The 23,580-nt window shown below is 41.3% G+C and overlaps 1 protein-coding gene across 2 annotated transcripts in view; it reads left to right on the top strand.

The window, feature by feature from the left end:
* The window catches only part of slc12a5a (solute carrier family 12 member 5a), a 202,857-nt gene that overhangs the window by 171,581 nt on the left and 7,696 nt on the right, over positions 1–23,580 (top strand). For both annotated transcript variants that reach the window (XM_004547594.5, XM_004547596.6), the window contains 20 exons: positions 58–188; positions 3,453–3,700; positions 4,136–4,347; positions 5,150–5,317; positions 5,605–5,703; positions 8,157–8,214; positions 8,298–8,472; positions 9,345–9,463; positions 9,775–9,873; positions 9,974–10,093; positions 12,448–12,552; positions 12,897–13,065; positions 13,527–13,722; positions 13,906–14,075; positions 14,271–14,402; positions 15,559–15,666; positions 20,806–20,931; positions 21,687–21,919; positions 22,163–22,177; positions 22,416–22,549. In XM_004547594.5, coding sequence (XP_004547651.1) covers positions 58–188; positions 3,453–3,700; positions 4,136–4,347; positions 5,150–5,317; positions 5,605–5,703; positions 8,157–8,214; positions 8,298–8,472; positions 9,345–9,463; positions 9,775–9,873; positions 9,974–10,093; positions 12,448–12,552; positions 12,897–13,065; positions 13,527–13,722; positions 13,906–14,075; positions 14,271–14,402; positions 15,559–15,666; positions 20,806–20,931; positions 21,687–21,919; positions 22,163–22,177; positions 22,416–22,549 — 2,817 coding nt within the window. The remainder of the gene's footprint in view (positions 1–57; positions 189–3,452; positions 3,701–4,135; positions 4,348–5,149; positions 5,318–5,604; positions 5,704–8,156; positions 8,215–8,297; positions 8,473–9,344; positions 9,464–9,774; positions 9,874–9,973; positions 10,094–12,447; positions 12,553–12,896; positions 13,066–13,526; positions 13,723–13,905; positions 14,076–14,270; positions 14,403–15,558; positions 15,667–20,805; positions 20,932–21,686; positions 21,920–22,162; positions 22,178–22,415; positions 22,550–23,580) is intronic.

Raw genomic sequence — 23,580 nt, 5'->3', positions numbered from 1 at the left:
CAGACAAAGTTACCCATTAAATGAGTACTTCAGAGTGATTTTGTGCTGTTCGTGTAGCTGGAGGCTCCTACTACATGATCTCCCGTTCACTGGGCCCTGAGTTTGGGGGAGCGGTCGGAATCTGTTTCTACCTGGGGACCACGTACGCTGGAGCCATGTACATCCTCGGAGCTATTGAGCTCCTCTTGGTGAGAATGAAGCCCTCTTTGTGTTCACTCTCTCTGACTTTGTTAATGTCATCACCAGGCAGTAACATGTTAACTTTCTTTTCATTTCATTAGTGTAGCATAGTTTATTAGTATTTAATGCCATAATTAATATTATGGCATTTGTACCCTCAGACCATGCAAGTGGTTAAAGAACAATAATAATAATAATAATAATAATAATAATAAAGTCCTGGCCACGTTGTTCAGGTCTCTGTCTTGTAACAGCTTCACCTCTTTCTGCTATTCACCAATGTTTAGAAATGAAACGCATGTGTGAAAACAGCTTATCTGCTAGTGTCAAACATCCAGCCTGGAGTGTGGAAGGACCATTTAAAAGTTGACTCACCCCATCATGGCTCAACCAATCAGCGATCACCAAGTCTTAGATAGTCTTATGAATCATATTAAGTGATGCACTTCTCCTCAGGTGAACTGCCTGTTTTGAACCACTTATTTATTCTGGAACTGATTCTGGTTAAATGCTCGTTTTTGGACGTTTTTAATACATCCCAAACAGCTGCCACATTTATTTATTTATTTTTTGAGTTCACTTCTATGTGAGTGAGAGAGAAAAGCGTCTAATATCCTGTCTATTTGAAATGACATCCATTTCAAGCTTATTCATCCGTGATGTCACAAGACCACGATGACCTAAAAGAAAAACGATGTGAGCTGCCAGGTTAGTAGACGATGACCACTCAAATCACAGCTTTTTCTTCCCTGCAGTAAACCCTCCAACATCACATTTTGACAATTTTTACCAAGGTGATAACACTGTCAGACCCGCAACTCTGAGGGGAACTTTATTGTGCTCCAGTGGCAAAATATTACCCTTTAGATTCAATTATAGTGGTAATATATAAACGATTTTTGCACCATGTTGTTCTGGTCCGAGCAGATTTGAAGCCAACATTGGAAATGTTTCAATGGTTAAAGGCAAGGAGCCAAACAAAACCTCTAGCCCAGAGGTATTTAAACATTAATCACTAATGTGTGCAGGGAATGTGGCTAATCTTTTCTTTCTGTTCTTTGTTTTAACCAGGTAACAACAAACATTTTCCAGTACTAATTTACAATTTTGTTTTCACGTGATTGTTCAGTGTTGTAATATAAGCTTCTTTTTTTTGCTTGTTTGTTCATTTTAGAGTGAGTTTGTTTTACCCTTTTCCAATCTTCATATTAAGTGTGTGTCAGTCTTCTTGTCCAACTCTAACAACTGTGTATTTCTCCAAATGTCAAATTCCTCCTCTGAAGGTGTCCTATTATGTGCATTTCCAGATCAAAGTGTGTATTCCTGGACTCTCGCAGAGTAGCTTTGTATGATTTACAGTTCAAAATAATCCTTGTTTATCTTTCTGGCTGACTTGGTGTTTGACTTTGGCCACAGTTAGTATCGTTATCTGCCTTCATAATAGCATAATATCTCCACTTTAAATATATATTAAAAAAATGATTTGATAGATTTACTCCTGTAGCTACAATGACCTGTATTGCTTGTTAATCTCATCCATGCTTGTTACTATTTTTGTTGTTCAGCAGAAGGAATATGATCCCTCGTTTTTAATCCTGCCTGCAAACCTCTGGCTGACTAAATTTTTCTAAAGAGGGGAATAGTTATTAGAGAGTACAACAAGTCTAGTATAAATAAAATAAAAAAAAAGAAACCATAAAATCCTTAATTTAAGTATATTCATTGAAATTTGGGAGGGGGGGGTTGTTTATTCCAACTGGTCAGACCCACATCAATTAAACTTCTGATATTCCTGAAATCCAATCAGTGCAAAGTGAAACAAAAAAAAATGTTACGCTTCTAACGAATACAAAGCAGAGTATTTGCATGTTCTTCTCCTTTGGTTGATTTTCATCATCACTTTGCTTTGAAGCTATTTTCTTCTCGCAGTATGTGCTCTTCAATGTGAATTCTGATTAGTTTTTGAAATGGCGCGATCTTTCATCTCAATCTTTCGCTTCTCTCCTCCTGTTTCTCGTTCTCCTCCTCTGCCTTTCACTCCACACTTCTTCCACTGCAATGCCTCCATGTTGCATGGGATATTGGGTAATTATGCAAATACTGCATTATAAGGGATGAAGACACTGCCTGAGTAACAGGATCATTCCTTGAAACAGCTCTCATCACTTTGGTCCACTGTTATCAACTGTCATTTTTTATTGTTAATAATATTATTCTGGATGCCTCTAATGGTTATGGAGTTTGATCGTGTCTGGAGGTTAATTCTGTCTTCTGGGTCAAAGCTGGCTTAGTTTCCATTGTAAAATAACAATCCTTGCAGAATTGTAAGGAGCGGATCTCGAGGAAGACTGATTTGAATATGTTTCATCCTTCCACCCAAGTCAGGAACACAAACTGATGCTGCTATTTTAGGAACCATGAAGAGTTCACCGTGAAGCTACGATTTGTTTGCCTAGTGATGTGCTGTTCTTAGCATTCAGCCAAATGACCGAAACCACAACTCACTGCTTGTTCTCTTGTTGCTCTTCATAGTGATAAAGAGTGTTCAGGCTGAGAGAAAAAAGACACAAATTTCCACACTTATGTAACAGCCTTGCAATGAATCATCTAAACCTGATGACAGATAGTGACGGTCTAATTAGGGGTTTACCATCTATCTTCTGACTATTCTTAGACTGACCCGTAGTAAAAGTGTAATAATGGCAGTTAATGTTTAATATTAATACCATGCTTGAGTTGTTTAATTAAGAATTAAAATAGCAGCCAGTAGTACGAGTTGGTGCTTCAAGCTCCATTAGAGGACTTTTAATGTGACATCGCATATATTCACACTTCACAGAGTTGTCCTCTTTTACTCATCTCATCCCTCATTGCCTTTCTCACCTTTTTTATTATATCCAAGCAAGCAAGCAATTTATTTATATAGCACTTTCAGACAACTACCAGGAGAAAACAAAGTGCTGTACACTTGACATGACACAGAAAAAATGATACATTAAATTAAAAAATATATATATATACATCTTTCTTTTCCATTTAGCAGCAAACAGTGAGGTAGAGAGGCAGGTTTGTAACCTGAAAACTGCCAGTTTAAATCCCCAGACAGGCCATAGAAGGTGAGGAGTGAAAGTCGCACTTCCAAAACATGTACCACTAAGATGTCCTTGAGCAGCAATGATATTTTCTGGATTTTTTTTTTAAGATAAAAGTACTGCTGATTTCCCTGGATACATAAAGTCAAAGATAAATAAATAAGCTCCTTTCCTCTGCAGATCTACATTGTGCCCAAAGCAGCCATATTTCCCCTGGAGGGCCTAGAGGGTGCTGAGGCCGAGGCCGCCCTGCTTAACAACATGCGCGTGTACGGGACCATCCTGTTGACCTCCATGGCCACAGTGGTGTTCGTTGGCGTAAAATATGTTAACAAGCTGGCACTCGTGTTTCTGGCATGCGTCATTCTCTCCATCTTGGCTGTCTACGCCGGAGTCATCAAGACCGCCATGGATCCACCTGTATTCCCGTAAGCAGTTAGAGCCAAGATAATCCAATATTATATAAGCTGAAATGGTAACAAAAGCCCAGACTAACACACATCTTATCTACATGCTGTTTTAGAAAAAGCAACACATAATTACATGCTAGGTTTGGAGAACATGCCATTATTATATCAGTGGTACAAAGGCACCAGCACTAATTTGCCTTATTTTTTATTTTACATATTTAAAAATTAGATGAATTTACCTGAAAACTAAGTGTTATAATGTGATACCCATCATTGTTTTAACCTAGGTGTCAATAGATGTCAGAAAACAATTTAAAACAACAGATATTGTTTAACTATAAAATTAATTTAAAGAAGAAAAAAGTCCAAATAAATTGTTTACATCAAACACGCATGCACAAAAGTCGCTACAGCAGCAGTATTTCAAAATTGTGTGCTTTTCTATTCCTCTAGGGTGTGTGTTTTGGGGAATCGCACTTTGGTGTGGAAGTCCTTTGATGTTTGTGCCAAGACCATTGAGACAGCTAATGGGACAGTCACAACCCAGCTGTGGCAGATGTTCTGTGATTCACCTTTTCTCAACGCTACCTGTGACAAATACTTTGTTGCCAACAATGTGACTGAGATCCAGGGCATCCCTGGGGTCACTAGTGGAATCTTGGCAGGTTGGTTCATTCGTTTTGGATCCAATTATCATCTTTCTATACTGCTGAGTCACTGACAATTCATTGGCGTTCTTTTCTAGATTTCTTTTTTTTTAAATGAAATGTTTACGATAAAATACTTTCTTAGGTCTGAATGTCCTGTTTTTCCCATTGATCTGTTGTTATAGTACTGGAGTGTCCATCAAGAAACACTCCAGTACGAGCAGCTTTAAATGTTGTAAAAAGAACTTAAAAAGTTGATTCATTTTTCTAGATATTTGCTTTCAGATCTTTTTAATAAATGTTAAAAATGGTGATTTAGTGTTACAAAGACAAAGTAGAGCAAACTTATTTCTTAGCCTTGGGCTTCCTGAAACCCTAAGAAAAACCACAGCTAGGCAAACCTTGTTTTACCCTGGTGTAACAGTAAACTCTGAATTAAGGAGTCACACTTAAAAGTCACTTTAATTTTTTGACTTTATTTTTTAGAGATAAAACATATCATATTTTATCTCCCATTTTTAGGGGGAGATAAAAACCTCCCAAATCCACCTACTCAAGCAAAGTAATTCATGTTTCTGTTTTCTGAAAGCATCTTTTTTTTTTACTACTGATTTTAATAAACTAATTAGAAATTGTAAATAGTGACTAACTCAATTTTGAATGGCTGAAGAATAAAGTAAATTTGTTAATTAGTCATGGAGTTCAGTCACCAATTGAATATTTGGCTAACATGGAAGGATTAAAAACACCTATTTTCAGGTTCTGTCTGCATGAATATTTTAATTCTAGTCCTCTCTATGTTTCTTCAATGCCAATCCAGACAACCTGTTTGGAAACTACTATGAGAAAGGGGACCTCATTTCCAGGGATAAGATGGAGTCAGTGGAAGACCAGGACGATCCTCTAACCAACGCTAACCGCTACGTGTTAGCCGACATCACCAGCTTTTTCACATTGCTGGTTGGCATTTACTTCCCGTCTGTGACAGGTGAAAGCATAAACTGTTCTGTCCACTTAGTTTTTTCTTATTGTTGTTCATCATTGACACATTTATTAATTTGTTTACTTATCAGTGTGCTGCTGAGTGATTCTTTTGTTAACCATCTGAGAAATGGCATCCCTGGTGTTGTTCTCAATGTCAGACATTTATATTTATTCAGCTTGAGTGAGTTTAGCTGAAATTACTACATTCTGCTGTTTGTAGCACACGTGTTTCTACAGTATGTGCACAAATCTCTGATCTTGGTAACAACTGTCACTTCACTGTCTCTCCAGGGATCATGGCTGGATCCAACCGTTCTGGAGACCTGCGCGATGCACAGAAGTCAATCCCCATTGGAACAATTGCAGCCATCACCACCACCTCTACTGTCTGTATCCTTTAACAGCTGCCGTGACGGCAGTTGTTATGCACACACACCACTGCATATACAGTGGGGAAAATAATTGTTTGATCCCCTTCAATTTATACGTTTTCTCACCTATAAAGAAATGGAGAGTTTTTATGATAGTGTCCCTTTAACGGAGAAAGATAGAATATCAACCAAAACTCCAGAAGAAAAAACGATACATAAAATTCTGACTTCATTTGAATGTCATTAAATGAAAAAGTATCTTTACCCCCAAACAAAGTATGACTTAGCACTTGGCAGAGAAACCATTGTCAGTTTGATGTAGCTGGTCACCCAGTTTGTACACCTAAGGAGGAATTTGCCATTGTCTTGGCTGTTACTTAATAATTCGAAACTCCAGCTCCCTCCAAAGATTCTGTATAGGATTGAGTTCTGGAGACTAGCTAGACCACAGGTCAGCAACCTGTGGTTCGCAACCCATATGTGGCTCTTTAGCTGCAAAATGTGGTTCATGAGCCATGGGCTAGGATTAGAGTTACACATATACCGGTTTATTAATTGATTCTCTCCCAATTACAGCCATCATCTGCCCATCTTCCAGTTGTGCTGCTCTCTTTCTCCCATTGTCTGGTAGGAGGAGCTAAAATGGCTCTTCTAATGTTGAAAGTTGCAGACACCTGCACTAGGTCATTCAGTGACCTTAATGTGCTTCTTCTTTAACCACTTCTTTGTTGCCTTGGCAGTATGTTTTGGGTCATTATCATGGTAGCTGACCCATCCACAACCCATCTTTAGTGTTGTGGCTGAAGAAAAGAGGCTCTTGTCCAACATTTTACCGCCCATTGGCCCCACAATCCAGTCAAGTTATCCTGTACCATCAGCAAAAACAGTGCCTCAAAGCATAATGCTTCCACCTTCATGTTGACTGGTGAAATGGTTTATTCAGCATTTCTCTTGCACCAAACAGGAAGGATCGAGTTGATCCCAAAGAGCTTGATTTTGATTTCTTCTGACCAAGACACCTTCTCCAAGCCTTTTCTGAGTTCACTGGAAAACATCAGATGGTCCCATAAATGTGTCATCTTAAACAGGGAGACAGCAAGACTTTAGTCCATTACAGCGTAGTGTTTTACCAATGGCGTTCTTGGTGACACTAGTCCCAATCGCCTTCAGATCATTAACAAGTTCTTCCTGTGTAGTTTTGGGCTGATCCACCATCTTTCACATGATCATCCTAACCCCCACGAGGCAAAATCTTACATGAATAATCACAGCTATTACCTTCTCACCAGGCTTCTTGTTGGTGGTCTTGAAGCCAATTCCAGCCGTGTGCAGGTCTAGTCTTGTCTCTGACATCCTTTGAATACTCTTAGCTCATACCCATGGTAGTGGGACGTAAGACTCTGTGAAATGGTGTTGCAAGTTACAATTATTTAGTGATTGATTATAATCTGTGTGCCACATGTACAATACTTAAACAAATACTGACACACAAATATGTAATGATTGGGGTTTTTTTCAATATTTAATTTTAAGGTTTCTCTCCATTAAAATGAAACTACCATAAAATTAGAGAATTATCATTTCTTTGTAAATGAGGACCCTCTCAAATTCAGCAGGGGACTGAATAATTATTTCCTCACTGTACCTATATTTTATGTCTGGCCTTGTTGTGATCAAACTTGGGATAATGAATTTGTAGTGGTATTTAAAACGGATCAGTTCATAAAGGACACTGTAAGAAAAGGTCAAGTTTACAAATTTTAGATTTTAACTAACGTGTCTGCACAAACGCACTCACTGGCCTGCAAGAAGCCTCATAATTAAAGGTCAGCATTTTAAATTTGAAAAGGCCATAACTTCTGTGATACCAGTCTAATGCCCTCAAGTAGTCCAAAATATGAATCTACCATTCATGAGAACACATTTCCTATCTTTGTTTAAATCATGGCAGCTGGCTTCTGAATAATATTGGTATTATAATTTGGTATTAGAGTTTGAGCTATTTTGTCATGTGAAACCTTGTTAATATTTCAATGAATGCTTTAAGTTTTTTTCTCTTTGTACAAAATTCTTGAGCACATGTCTGCCATTTATGTGCTTTAACATATAAGGCAGCCTATACCGTGTAGTCTGAAGCAGCTATAATGGAATGGCTGATCTGATTAGGATCTGATTAGGATCTCTAATCACATCATTGAGCTGCCTATGCACTTACCAGTTAATGAAACCAAGACATATTACATGCAATGTAATATGCATCTTATCTCAGAGATTTACTACACAAAAACAATTGACGTCTTTCCTCAGCAAATGCACTTAATTGGTTTATCAGATAATTAAGTGCATCTTCAGATGGAACGGTTTATAATTCTTATAATCACTAAACCAAGGCTCACTAAAAAGTGTTGAATATTTACCATTTATTTATATCGTTATGAAATGACTTTACTTTCTTGAACCATATTTGCTCAGACATGTCCAGTGTGGTTCTGTTTGGTGCCTGCATTGAGGGTGTGGTCCTCAGGGACAAGTAAGTCTATCCTTGATTGAATAAAAATCATCCCTAAATACAACAATAAGTCTGAGACTGACCACTTGGTTAATCGTGTTTAGGTTCGGAGAGGGCGTCCATGGGAACTTAGTGATTGGCACATTGGCTTGGCCATCACCATGGGTGATTGTGATTGGCTCTTTCTTCTCCACCTGTGGAGCAGGCCTCCAGAGCCTGACGGGAGCGCCTCGTCTCATGCAGGCCATTGCCAAGGATGGCATTGTGCCCGCTCTTCGGGTCAGTCTGTTTTCTTCTTACAGCAGACTTCATAGAAGAAGTGGACATAGTGAAACCAATGGGCAAGGGGCTTTAAAGTGCATTCTTTATAATGGCCAATAGGTGGTGACTCCCCTGGGTCAAAAAAAGAAACGAAATTGTATGGAAGTATGAGAAAGTTACTCTGTTTCTTACTTGATTTAGCTCAGAAAACAATATCCTAATGATTTTATGTATTCAGTTATTAGTTTCAGTTCTTCTTCACTACACAATCTTGTTCATTTTGTAAATTATTATTTTATTTACAGTACAAAATATAATAAATCGAGGTCTCTTTGGACACATTAGTGATTGATAGTTTGCTAATTTGTGAGTGTGCATTCTTGGGGATGGATTTGAGCTGAGAAGAACCATCACAAAAAGTATTAAATCTATTTTAATCAAAGTCTCAACAGTTAACTTACTTTTATCAATGTTATATTCAGAGACGTGCAGTAAAACAATTGTATTATACACCAATTTTCACATAGAAAATTGATAATGAATCAGTAAGGAAAGTAATCAGAGTAAATTGAATCAATAATGACATTAGTACCAATAAAGTCGTTTCAATATTAAATCCAAATAGAGAACCTAATATGTTCTTCTCCTCAAAATAGAAAAAAGCAAGAAGGCCAAGATGCTAACTGTGAGGCTTCAAAGCATAAATGCATAGGTGTCATCACCACTATTACATCCTCTGCTTTCATAGAATCTGTTTTGTATTTATTACATACAGTCAACATATACATGTAATGACTTGACTAGAATTAAAAAGGTAGAGGAAGATGTTTATGCAGACATACTCCTAAAATAGAAGTGGTGTAAACATGTTTTCTGTGCCGGCATTGTAGATCTTTGGCCACGGGAAGGCCAACGGAGAACCCACATGGTCCCTCCTGCTGACGGCTTGTATCTGCGAGAGTGGGATCCTCATTGCCTCCCTGGATGCAGTCGCTCCCATCCTCTCCATGTAAGACTTGGGAAAAAAATCCTTTAATTTCTTGCCATTTGAAAAAATAAATAGATTAAGGGGAATAAAACCGTGGGGGATTTCAGAGCAGCTGGTCCCCTGTTATTACTTAAACAATGCAAATACCAAATTTTATGGTCTCAGAGGGGTAGACCACTTTTCTGCTTTGGTAATGCAGTCATAAATACAAGTGAATGTCATAGATGTTAACATAACAGCCCTTCTGGATTTCAATGAGTGAGCTCTTTCTTATATTGTTAGAGTAAGTAAGAAGAGGTTTGTTATATCCTGTTCATATGTGTTTCCTGCAGGTTCTTCCTGATGTGCTACATGTTTGTGAATCTGGCATGTGCACTCCAGACACTGCTGAGGACACCAAACTGGAGACCACGGTTCAAGTTCTACCACTGGTCAGTTCACCAACAGCAAAGTGAAGGAACAGCTGAATTTCAAGATTCACAAACGTTTTATATTGCATGTTTCTGTCTGCCTCTGCATTCCACTCTATAGGACTCTTTCCTTCCTGGGGATGAGCCTGTGTCTTACTCTTATGTTCCTCTGTTCCTGGTACTACGCCATTGTCGCTATGGTAATTGCCGGTTCCATCTACAAGTATATTGAGTTTGCAGGGTGAGTGTTTTTCTGTATCAGGTGTTTTTTTCAGTTTACTTTATTTTCAGTTAGTTTTCTGACTGAGTTTGAGTACAGATGGTAGGTGTCTAATTAGCAAATCTTAACATTTTTGTTTTATTGGTTGAGTTGTTTTTTTATTCTATATGTGATCTTCCTCAGACTTTATACTCTAGGTAAAGTTGTTCAATAAACCTCTTCAAAATTTTTTTGCAAGATTTGAGTTCAGTTAATAATCATATGTATACAAATACTTTCTCTGTGTACACTACCAGTCAAACGTTTGGGCACACCTACTCATTTAATGTTTTTTCTTTATTGTTACTATTTTCTACATTGTAGATACATACTGAAGGCATCAAATGTATGAAGCAAGATATATGGGATTATGTAGCAAAGAAAAAAATGTCTTATGTCTCTTATTTTAGATTCCTCAAAGTAGCCACCCTTTGCTTTGTTGACAACGCTGCAAACCCTTTGGCCTTCTCTCAATGAGCTTCATGATGTAGTCACCTGAAATGGTTTTCACTTCACAGATGTGCCTTGTCAGGGTTCATATGTGGAATTTTTTGCCTTCTTAATGGGGTTGGGACCATCAGTTGTGTTGTGCAGAAGTCTGGTTGGTACACAGCTGACAGCCCTATTTGACAATTGTTAGAATTGATATTATGGCAAGAACCAATCAACTAAGTAAAGAGAAACAACAGTCCATTATGACTTTAAGAGCTGAAAATCAGTCAGTCTAGAAAATTACAAAAACTTTGAATGTGTCCCCAAGTGCAATCACAAAAACTGTCAAACTCTATGGTGAAACTGGCTCAAATGATGACCGCCCCGGGAGAGGAAGACCAAGAGTCACCTCTGCTGCTGAGGATAAATTCATCTCTCTAAATTCATTAGAGTTCATATAAATGCGACACAGTTCCAGCAGCAGACACATCTCTACATCACCTGTTCAATAACTGCTAAGAAAACGCTATTACTAAGGAAGAGCAACAAGCAGAAGAGATTTGTCTGGGCCAAGAAACACAAGGAATGGACATTAGATCAGTGAAAATCTTTGCTTTCATCTGATGAGTCCAAATTTTAAATCTTTGGTTCCACTTGCCGTGTCTTTGTGTGACCCAGAAAAGGTGAACAGATTGTCTCTACATGCATGGTTCCCACCACGAATCATGGAGGAGGTGTGATGATGTGGGGGTGCTTTGCTGGTGACACTGTTGGGGATTTATTCAAAATTGAAGGCACACTCAATCAGCATGGCTGCCACGGCATCCTGCAGCGGCATGCCATCCAGACCGGTTTGCATTTAGTTGGAGCATCATTTCAACAGGACAATGACCCCAAACACACCTCCAGGCTGTGTAAGGGCTATTTGACCAAAAAGGAGAGTGATGGAGTGCTGCACCAGATGGCCTGGCCTCCACAGTCACCTGACCTAAACCCAATCAAGATGGTTTGCGATGAGATGGACCACAGAGTGAAGGCAAAAAGGCCAGCAAGTGCTCAGCATCTCTGAGAAGTCCTCCAAGACTGTTGGAAAACCATTTCAGGTGACGACCTCATGAAGCTCATCGAAAGAATGCCAAGAGTGTGCAAAGCAAAGGGTGGCTATTTTGAAGAATCTACAATATAAAACATGTTTTGAGTCTTTTCACACTTTTTTGTTAATTATATAATTCCATATGTGTTCATTCATAGTTTTGATTTCTTAAGTGAGAATCTACAATGTGAATAGTCATGAAAATAAAGAAAAAACATTAAATGAGAAGGTGTGTCCAAACTTTTGACTGGTAGTTATTTTAGATGGTATTTTATATAAGGTGGTTTCTGTTTTGTTTTTTCATACTTAGTAAAAATGGTCTTTCTTTCCAAGTTGTAATTTTTGTCTGTAATTTAAATGGAAACTGGTGTTTTTTAGGTTTTATTTCCACTAACAATGTTTTTTTAACTTTCCTGCCGTATTACTGTTTCTTTCTTAGCAGATCTCTTAGCATGTAGTGCTTTTTTAAAGCAGAGCAGGTGTGCTGTTCTGTTCTTACTTTAGCCTTAGTTCTGTATCTTAGGTGTAGCATCATGGAAAAGTGAAGGAAATTTGATCATATCTGTGACTGAAAGACCGTAACTAATCAACCATGTTTCTAGTGTTATCGTATAGACCTATACACACTGAGTATTTAAATGCTGTGATTCCTTGTGATCATGTTGCATTGTGTCAAACTGTCATCTAAAAGGGGATTTGTTTCGGTGGGCTGTCTGTATCACTGTCACTTCTTAAATTCACAGTGAAGCTGCAAAAACTGTTGTTCATGTTTTGACTGACAAATATTGATTGGCACTTGCCTGTGTCACAGTGCGGAGAAAGAATGGGGCGATGGAATACGGGGTCTGTCTCTAAGTGCTGCACGTTACGCTCTCATGCGGTTGGAGGAAGGTCCCCCACACACCAAAAACTGGAGGTATGACACACGTATGCTGTGTTGCTGTACCATGACTCTAATTACCGTAGGAATTAACCACATGTCTGTGCGCTTTCTCATTTATTCACGTAATAGGACCCTTCTTGTCACAGCTGTCGGAGAATCAAGTATTTGTAAATTCATATTAACATCAACCTTTCTTGCTATTTTTTTTCTCTTTCTCTCCTTCCAAACAAGGACTTTTACTTGGCCATCTCAGCCTTTCCTTTCCCCGTGGCTTTATTTGTCTTTTCACAGCTCTTCCTGTTCTTTTCATTTCTCTTCTATTTTTTTTCTACTCCATCTTATCACTTCCTCTCCTCTCTGATCTCCCTTCTCTTCAGGCCTCAGCTGCTGGTGCTGGTCAGTACAGATGCAGAGCAAAATGTGGAGCAGCCTCGTCTGCTTTCACTGACCAACCAGCTGAAGGCAGGCAAAGGTCTAACTATTGTTGGGACAGCTCTAGGGGGCACGTTCTTGAACAACTATGAACAGGCGCAGCGTGCAGAGCAGGTAATGTTGTAAATGACAGCCTGTACCTCTTCAGTCACTGGAACTTATTAAACTTTTCAGCACAATGCATTGCAACAACAACAGACCAATATCTGCACTATTGTCGCTAAAATCCAGTTACAGAAGCTACTGTAAACAGAACTATACGATATTGTGTCACCACAAGTTGATTGCAGTCTCTTAATTATATTTTCCCTGCAGACTTTTCTGCACATCTATCAAAAATCATGTTAAACACTTACATATAGCTTTCAATGTATATTTGTTTCCTCTATATAGCTAATTAAGTATTTGAAAATGTAAAATATGACTCTGGAAGAGCCCATAAACCCCAAAATGTTATTGCAAATATATATTTTTAAATCAAATGAAACATCAAGTCTGACCGTTACCACCTTCATAGTAAGCGGTGCTTGTTGTGGTAACAGCTCTTTTCTCCGCCTTGCCTCTTGCCTGTCTAGGCACTGCGTAAGCTGATGGAGACAGAGAAGGTGAAGGGCTTCTGTCAGGTGACTGTGTCCTCTAACCTGCGTGATGCTACATCACATCTGCTCCAGGCCAGTGGGCTGGGAGGCCTGAAACACAATGCTGTCTTGGTCTCATGGCCACGCAACTGGAAGCAAGGAGACGAGCATCAGCACTGGAGGAACTTCATTGGTTGGTTACTAGGAAGGAAAAAAGAACAAAAATACTGCCAAAAACAAGGGCTCATATATAAAATAAAATCACTGATTGATATCAGCCGTAGCCATTTAGGTTTATCAGAAAACATTCAAAACAAAAATGCAGATGCAGTGTAACCAACACATCGTAATCTTTCCATGTCTGCCTGTTCTGCAGAGCTGGTCAGAGAAACTACCGTCGCTAACTTGGCTCTGCTCGTCCCAAAGAACATCTCAGCCTTCCCATCCAACGGCGAACGCTTCACCGAGGGTCACATTGACGTGTGGTGGATCGTCCATGATGGAGGCATGCTGATGCTGCTGCCCTTCCTGCTCCGCCAGCACAAGGTACCCTGCAATAGTTACTACTTAAAGAAATCCATGTGCACTCACAAACATGTAAAGGCAATGTAGAATCTGGATTCACACTATCAGAACCAAATTTCTTACAGATGATATGAATGCTTAATGACATTTTTTTATGTCCATACAGACGTATGAGAAGAGTGAGGAGATGCCTCATATTTTGTTGTTGCTCTGCAGGTTTGGAGGAAGTGCAAGATGCGCATCTTTACTGTGGCCCAGATGGACGACAACAGCATCCAGATGAAAAAGGACCTGACCACATTCCTCTATCACCTCCGTATCGATGCCATGATAGAAGTTGTAGAAATGGTGAGTTAACTCAAAGCAAGATATATGCTTTCTATACAAACGCAATATGAACAGAAGTACTGAGCACTCAGCGACCCTGTTCTGTAACTTTACGCAGTTTAATTTTGTGGCTAAGTCGCAGTGATTCTTAAATGCTTCCACTTTGCATTAACACCACTTGCAGGTGATTGTGGAACACCTACAAGGATTGCAAAAAAATGGCTTGTTGCAACACTGGCATCCTGTTACATTATCACACTCAAATTCACTGAGCTCTTTGGAACAAAGCACAAATGTTTGTAGACTGCATGGCTAGGTGCCTGATTTTATACACCTGTGGCAACGGCACTGAAAACAATTGCAGAGATTACTTTTGTTCATATTGTGTACTTTAATTTCAGTACCTTTCAGGTGGCAACATCATTACAATGTTCAGTAATGCTCAAAGCTTGATTGCTTTAGACTACACAAAGGTAGGCAAAGGTACTGCACGACTGCTGAGATCGTTGCACTACAGAAGCCCAGTAAATGGCACAAAGGACAGCATGAAATATGAATATCAGGTGATCGGATATTGTCTGAAGCCTCCTTCCCTAGGTTGTGTTTACTAGAAAAGCAGCACACTGTAAAGCTGAGTGTCGGTCTGGCTTTCCAAAGCCCTTAATTAAGGAATAAGAATTTTATCACTTGTAATTTAGTGTATAATACTTTTAATGTTTCATGGCAGTAGAGAGAGCCTGTGGTTTTCTTCAACATTTCCTAAGCAAAACCTGCAATTAGGCATTCATGTGCACTATATGAAGTGACTAACCATGTGTGCAGTGGGGAGAAACTAGGCAGCAGTGTAATTTTCTCACACAAGCTTTTTTTCATTCTTCCCTGAGTCAAATTTGTCATTTTTTGTGTGTACAACAATGGGTCCATACCACAAATGTCTTCAAGAAAAGGCTGTCTAAAATTGTCAGCATCTTGCTTGGACTAGTTCTGTTCTAGTATACTTCAGCCTTAACCCTTCACAGGTGAATTTTCTCCTATCTAAGAAAAAAGAAGTAAGCGGTGATTGCATTCTGTCTGAATGTCAAAAGATGAGTCAGAAGAGATGGGGACAGGTTTTGGATTTGGATTGCTGTAGTAAGAAAACATATGCATAATAAACCCACACGTTACTTTTTCTTAGCATGACAGTGACATCTCAGCCTACACTTACGAGAAGACCCTGGTGATGGAACAACGCTCGCAGATGCTTAAACAGATCAATCTGACAAAGACTGAACGTGAGAGAGAGGTAAGGAAGTTTGTTTATGCCCAAGTTTTGTTTTGAAACACGCTCAAAGATGCACTCATAAACCTGACGTGACTTGACAGGCCGACTTGGCACAGCTTGGTGTGATTGGACTTGACTTGACTTAACATGACACACCAGCCCCTCTGGACAAAAGCATATCTATGGTTAAATTTGAGCAGTAGGACACCATATTTATCCTTTCTATCAGACCACAGCCGCAGCAGAAACTTTGCTGTTTGACAGCATGATGGTGCTTAGGTTGGTATGGTAAATGAAAAATATTGATCTCTGTGTTTCATTAATACCTTTGTTGAACTTGAATTGTCCCTGATCCATAAATGCGACAAATAAGGTCCCTAAGAAATACAGCAAGCTGTCCATACCTGAGGCCTTGGAAACTGCCAAGCAAAGACTCACAGCCTTGGCCAGCCGCTTGAGGAGGTACACCAGAGAGATAGAAGGCAGGAGAATAAACCAGCTGTTCTCCACAGAACCAGCAAAGGTGTACTCTCATTGGCAAGGGAACAATAAGAGAACAGCACCACCAAGGCTGGAGACGGAGCAATACTGGAAGAGCATATGGGAGAAGGATGCAACCCATAACGGCAATGCTCAGTGGCTAGTGGATCTGAGGGCAGACCACAGCGACCTCCCTGAACAGGGTCCAGTAACCATCACAGTGGCAGATATCCAAGAAAGGGTCTCCAGTATGAAGAGTTGGACAGCACCAGGGCCCGACATGGTTCACGCCTACTGGCTAAAGAAGCTGACTGCACTCCACGAGCGTCTGGCAGCACAAATGAACCAGCTGCTAGTTAACGAGAGACACCCGGAATGGCTAACTGAAGGCCGGACGGTCCTGATCCCCAAGGACCCCAAGAAGGGACCGGTCCCCTCCAACTACCGACCAATAACCTGCCTCAGTACTACATGAAAGCTCCTGTCAGGCATCATATCGGCTAAGATGAACAGGCACATGGGTCAATACATGAGCGGGACACAGAAAGGAATTGGCAAGAATACCAGAGGCGCAAAACACCAGCTACTGGTAGACAGAACAATCAGCCGAGACTGCAAGACCAGACTGACCAACCTGTGCACTGCCTGGATTGATTACAAGAAGGCCTATGACTCAATGCCCCACAGCTGGATACTGGAATGCCTAGAATTGTACAAGATCAATGGGACCCTAAGAGCCTTCATCAGGAACTCAATGGGGATGTGGTGTACAACACTAGAGGCCAACTCCAAGCCCATAGCACAAGTCACCATCAAGTGCGGGATCTACCAAGGAGATGCTCTGTCCCCACTGCTGTTCTGCATAGGCCTGAACCCCCTCAGTGAGATCATTAACAAGACTGGCTACGGATACCGACTACGGAACGGAGCAGTTGTCAGCCACCTCCTGTACATGGATGACATCAAGCTGTATGCCAAGAGTGAACGAGACATCGATTCACTGATCCACACTACCAGGCTATACAGCAATGACATTGGAATGTCGTTCGGACTGGAGAAGTGTAGTCGGATGGTAACAAAGAGAGGGAAGGTAGTCAGAACTGAGGGGATTGAACTACCAGAAGGCAACATTGCAGACATAGAGGACAGTTACAAGTACCTGGGGATCCCGCAGGCGAATGGGAACCATGAAGAGGCCGCTAGAAAAGCTGCAACCACCAAGTACCTGCAGAGGGTCAGGCAAGTCCTGAGGAGTCAGCTGAATGGTAAGAACAAGATCCGGGCCATCAACACGTACGCCCTGCCCGTGATCAGGTACCCTGCTGGGGTAATAGGCTGGCCAAAGGAGGAGATAGAAGCCACTGACATAAAGACAAGAAAGCTCCTTACCATGCATGGAGGGTTTCACCCCAAATCCAGCACCCTGAGGCTGTACGCTAAGCGCAAGGAAGGGGGCCGGGGACTGGTGAGTGTCAGCACCACAGTCCAGGATGAGACAACGAACATCCAAGAATACATTGGGAAGATGGCCCCAACTGACCGAGTGCTCAGTGAATACCTCAGGCAGCAGAAACCCAAGAAAGAGGAGGGAGACGAGGAACCATCATGGAAGGACAGGCCCCTGCACGGTATGTACCACCGGCAGATAGAGGAGGTGGCTGATATCCAGAAATCCTACCAGTGGCTGGACAAAGCTGGACTGAAAGACAGCACAGAGACACTAATCATGGCAGCACAAGAACAAGCTCTGAGCACAAGATCCATAGAGGCTGGGGTCTATCACACCAGGCAAGACCCCAGGTGCAGGCTGTGTAAAGATGCCCCAGAGACAATCCAGCACATAACAGCAGGGTGCAAGATGCTAGCAGGCAAGGCATACATGGAACGCCATAACCAAGTGGCCGGCATAGTGTACAGGAACATCTGTGCCGAGTATAACCTGGAAGTCCCGAGGTCAAAATGGGAGATGCCCCCAAGGGTGGTGGAGAATGACCGAGCTAAGATCCTGTGGGACTTCCAGATACAGACGGACAAAATGGTGGTGGCTAACCAACCGGACATAGTGGTGGTAGACAAACAGAAGAAGACGGCCGTAGTGATCGATGTAGCGGTTCCCAATGACAGCAATATCAGGAAGAAGGAACACGAGAAGCTGGAGAAATACCAAGGGCTCAGAGAAGAGCTTGAGAGGATGTGGAGGGTGAAGGTAACGGTGGTCCCCGTGGTAATCGGAGCACTAGGTGCGGTGACGCCCAAGCTAGGCGAGTGGCTCCAGCAGATCCCGGGAACAACATCGGAGATCTCTGTCCAGAAGAGCGCAGTCCTGGGAACAGCTAAGATACTGCGCAGGACCCTCAAGCTCCCTGGCCTCTGGTAGAGGACCCGAGCTTGAAGGATAAACCGCAGGGGCGTGCTGGGTGTTTATATATATATATATTAGGGGTGCAACGATACTCGTATCGATATTAAACCGTTCGATACAGTGCTTTCGGTTCGGTACGCATATGTATCGAACAATACAAAATAAATTTTTTATTTATTTTATCAACTTTCCTTCTGACGATGCTGTCTGTGTTGAGCGCTCAGTGGATCTGCGCTTGACAGTGCAGCCTAGGCGGAGTAGTCGAACGCAGATTCACTGAGCGCAGGGCAAGCTAGCGAGACAGAAGTTAAGCTCTCCTTGCAACATGGCAAATTGAACCTCCCCCACCCTCATTCAGATCTGGCGTTTGGAACTATTTTGGTTTTCATGTGAGGTATGACCCTGAAGGTAAGCGCGTCATGGACTAAAGTAAAACAGTATGTTGGATGTGCATGGGTGGGAGCTAGTGTGTTAGCGCAGTTAGCTCGTCCAGCCCCATGCACAGGCGATCTACTGTAGCTCGTTAACGGAGATTTGCCGTGTTGTGGCGTTAACTCATTTCAACGAGATTTACGCTGACAGCACTAGTGGGAACACAACGAATATGACTGCACATTTACACCGACATCATCCTAGTGCAAAGACAAGTGAAAGCAGACAAAAACAACAAGCACGCATGCTACTAACTTTACCCGAGTCATTTAGACAGCCGTTAGCACATGATTCTCCTTATGGGGACCTGATATGTTTAATATGCTGCTGAGAATATAGCCCAGAAGAAGCGGATAGTATAGCTTTTATTTTGGAAAGAGACATTTCTCTGTAATAAACTTTCTTTTCCAAAGATGAGTGATTCCTCAATCAGATACAGGGCTTGCAAAATCACCTGCCCGTTGTCCCGTGGCTAGCGATTTTTCCAGTCGGGCTACCAAAATCTATCTCTGCCCTGCCCGTCGGGCTATCGTAGGAATGAAAAATATATGTCAATGCTTTTGCATTCTTTCGGAAATGTAGCTGGGTAATTATGTCATTGGCATCGGTGAGCCACTGCCAATATGTGACATATTGAAATCGAGTTTGAATTTGCGCTTGTTTTTTGCTTTCACTTGTTTCACTTTGCAATCCCGGGAACTGTGTATAGAGAGCGACAGCACTGATTGGTGAGTGATGATAATTTGCGCATCAATGCCTGTGACATCGTCTTATCAATCGTTAGCTTACTATGCAAACATGACAAGTGAAATCTCCCGCAGCAAGCTTAAACATGTGAGAGGTTGATCGCGCAGAGAATCGCTGAGCTTATGTGAGTGCGTGTGTAAAAGCAGCAGGATATATATTGTAGCGGGTCAGGGCTGTTCAGGGTTCTGTTTGTACAGTTATGTTTTGTTTATGTTGCCATAGTGACGGGTGACGCCCTCTCGCTGCGACGGTGTGTCCTTCCGGGGTCAGAGGGCGCCCTGTGTGTTGTTGTTGTTGTTGCTGTGCTGTTGCCGCGCTGAGCAGTTAGCTAGCGGCAGTGTTCTTCTGCAGATGTCAATAAACGGCTGTGCTCCCTGGCTAGCTCATGGGAAGCAAGACCAAACGATACCTCCGTCTCCTCCTTGTCTGAGCTCGCCACAATATTTTAGTTCTGTTGAGCCAAATAAGACAGGTCAGGGTGAAGAAATGACAGCCAAAGAAAAGCTTACCACAAAACGGAAAAGTTATGACAAATCAGACTATAAGGCAAAAAGAAAGTGCAGCTTTATGGTTTCATGGACAAAAGAATTTCTGTGGCTGCAATATGACAAGCGAAATAACCAGGGCTGCACATAAGTGGTCCGCAGGTGCGCATTCGCTGTCAAAATAAAAAACGGGCACAAGATAAGAAGTTGCAACACGTGTTTGCATACATAAGATTTTCAGGAGGAGGACAGACATTTGTTTAGAACTCTTAAAGATGTCGAAGAAGCTCCTTTAAGCAATTACTGTGATGTTCCTCCACCTCCAAAGAAATGTCAGAAGGAGCCCGAACCACAAAAGAAGCACGTATTCTCGGAAAAGTAGTTGCAGGAGGTGAGCTGGCTTCAAACAAATGATGAACGCACAGAGATGTGGTGCGGAATGTGCCGTGAAAATTTAATAAATGACAAATTAAAAAGGCATGAACATTTTTTTTGTATCGAAAAAATATCAAACCGTGACACCAAAGTATCGAACCGAACCGTGAATTTTGTGTATTGTTGCACCCCTAATATATATATATGTGTATATATATATATGAAAAAAGAAGCTCAAATCACTTTTTTCATGTTGCCCCTTCATTTGTGTCTCCACAGATCCAGAGCATCACTGATTCATCCCGTGGGTCTATCCGGCGTAAGAACCCGGCTGCTGTAACAACCCAACTGAGTGTGACTGAAGACCCACCTGCTGGCAGCAAGGAGGAGAAGCCCGAGGAAGAGGTAGGATCAACTTCTCCAGCAGCGCTGATCTCAGTTTGGAGTATAACGTTTGTTTTGGTCACAGAATTTTTTTTTAAATTTTTAAAAAGCACCCTAGTGTGTTAAGATTTTTATTATTTAAACAGTGAAATGCAGACTATAGGTAATCAAAGAACAGCAGCATTGAAGCATTCAACTGTCCATGTCTTAAAGGGGCAGTTTGAGATTTTGAATAATACCTTTATAGTGCTTGTATATAAAACTAAAGGAATGGTTTTATATACAAAGGAAAGGAAGCAACCTTTAGCTTAGCACAAATGTGACGCTAACCGCTGCTAGTGGTAGGGTCATGTTTATCATAAAAATATGTGAGTGATAAAGGTATCAAGCATTTTATCTAGCCCTTTGCAAGAAAGCAAGAAAGTATTTTGTTTCATTTTCCAAATATTAAAAAAAGAATCATCTAGAATCATTTGACTGCAGCAAAAAAGATGGATTCCCTTTCTGGTATTTTCAGTTTTCCGTTGAATTGATCTTATAGTATCTCATAGTATTTTCCTTTGAAGAACATTTGCATAATTTAATAGCCTTTAATATAAATAAAGCAGCATAAGGCTCCCTAATCACACTTCTCCTTCCTCTCCCTTTCTCTAACACTGTGGCTCTCTGTGACTTTACCTGCATTCCTACATTTCCACCTCAATTGTGACTCTTTCAACCTTCCATGTAATGTACATGTAAATCCACATCCGTCCACTTATCCTCTCGTTTCATAGTCAAAGTCGGCCTCTTCCCCTGTGTCCCCCCCTGCCCAGGTTCAGCTCATCCATGACAATACCACCCCGGCCAGCCCTGCAACCCCAGCCACTCCGCTGACCCCTGGAGAGGGGGCTCAGAGCCCAGGGGAGCAGGTCCAAATGACCTGGACTGAGAAGTGTGACGGCGAGCCAGCCAAGCCGCCTGGAGCAGCAACACCAGAGGGCATCAAAGACATCTTCAATATGAAGCCGTGAGTATTTTCCAATGCTTAGGGAACCTTTGGCTGTTATAAAACTGAACTACCCGCTGGTTACTAAGAAAAACAGAGCCTTGAGTCTCTTAATTGTGTTGTTTGCTTTCTTCGAATTATTGTAACACCAGAAATGGCTACTAATATAAGATTTAGGCTTGCATGCGGGAGAAATGAACTTCACTAAAGACATGAACAGTTTAGCACTGATAATGGTGTATTTCTCCTTTTGCCATGCTGCAGTGAGTGGGAGAACCTGTAAGTACTGAAGTCTCAATAAACGTCATTCAGTCCACTCATGTTTTATAACGTTCAACTCAACCACGTGAGCAGATGACAATCATTTTTAAAAAAAATGTGTGACTGAGCGCCATGTCACCCATGTCTCCACTTGGCATCACAAAATTCTGTGTCATACGCTTTAAAATAAAATGTCTGGATGCTAATCAACATGGATATATTTTGACTTGCTCTCTGTGACTTTGTCTATTCTCAGGAACCATTCCAATGTGCGACGTATGCATACAGCTCTCCGGCTGAATGAGGTCATTGTTAAAAAGTCTTCAGAGGCCAAGCTAGTCCTTCTCAACATGCCAGGGCCACCCAGGAACCGGACAGGTGATGAAAACTGTATCCTTTACCCAAACAGTAGGTTTACTGAATGGGGTCTCTAATATATAGGTGACAGAGGTGCCAAACACAACTAATCAGCTTTGACAGTTTGGAGTTGCATTTGGATGTCGGCTAACTGGTGAGAAAGAGATTAGAATATATAACATATATATGAGTTTGCATATGAGCTTATATAGATTCACCAGTTACTTTGTTATGTACACTTGTTTAGCTGCTTGTTATTGCAAATATATAATCAGCCAGTCACAGGGCAGCAGATCGCTTCATTAAGCCATGTAGACATGGTCAAGACAGCCTGCTAATGTTCATACTGAGCAATGGGGATGATAAGTGATTTAAGTGATTTTAAATGTAGCATGGTTGTTGGTGCCAATTAGGCTGGTCTATTGCTGGTCTATTGCCAAATAGGCTAGTCTGAGTATTTCAGACACTGCCAATCTTCTGGGACTTTCCATCTTTAGGGTTTACAGACGATGGCCTGGAAAACAGAAAACATCTCTGGGCCAAAATACCTTGTTGAGGTCAGAGGTCAGAAGAGAATGGTTAGATGGGCAGAAGACCACACCAGATGCCACTGCTGTTAGCTAAGAACAGAAAACTGAGGCTATAGTTCACAAAGGCTCACTGAAACAACAGAAGATTGTCTGATGAGTCTGGATATGTGCTGCGACATTCAGCTGATAGGGTCAGAATTTGGCCACTTCAGGCCAAATGATGGTGGTTTAATGGTGTGGAGAATATTTTCCTGGTACACTTTTGGCCTCTTGGTATCGAATGAACACCACTTAAATGTTGCTCACCATGTGTGTCCCTTTATGACCAAAGTGCACTCATCTTCAAGCAGGATAACACACCGTGTCACAAAGTTCAAATATCCCAAACTGGGTTCTCGAACATGTCAGTGAGTTCTCTGTACCCAGATGGCCTCCAGAGTTACCAGATATCAATCCAATAAAGAACATTTAGTATGTGGTCGAACAACTGTGTGATGCTATCATGTCAGTACAGCTCTCTGCGAAATGTCTCAG

Source organism: Maylandia zebra, linkage group LG5 (assembly GCF_041146795.1).
Source record: "Maylandia zebra isolate NMK-2024a linkage group LG5, Mzebra_GT3a, whole genome shotgun sequence".
Lineage (NCBI taxonomy): Eukaryota > Metazoa > Chordata > Actinopteri > Cichliformes > Cichlidae > Maylandia > Maylandia zebra.
Note: the sequence above shows the minus strand (reverse complement) of the source record. Positions and strands in the feature narration are given on the sequence as shown.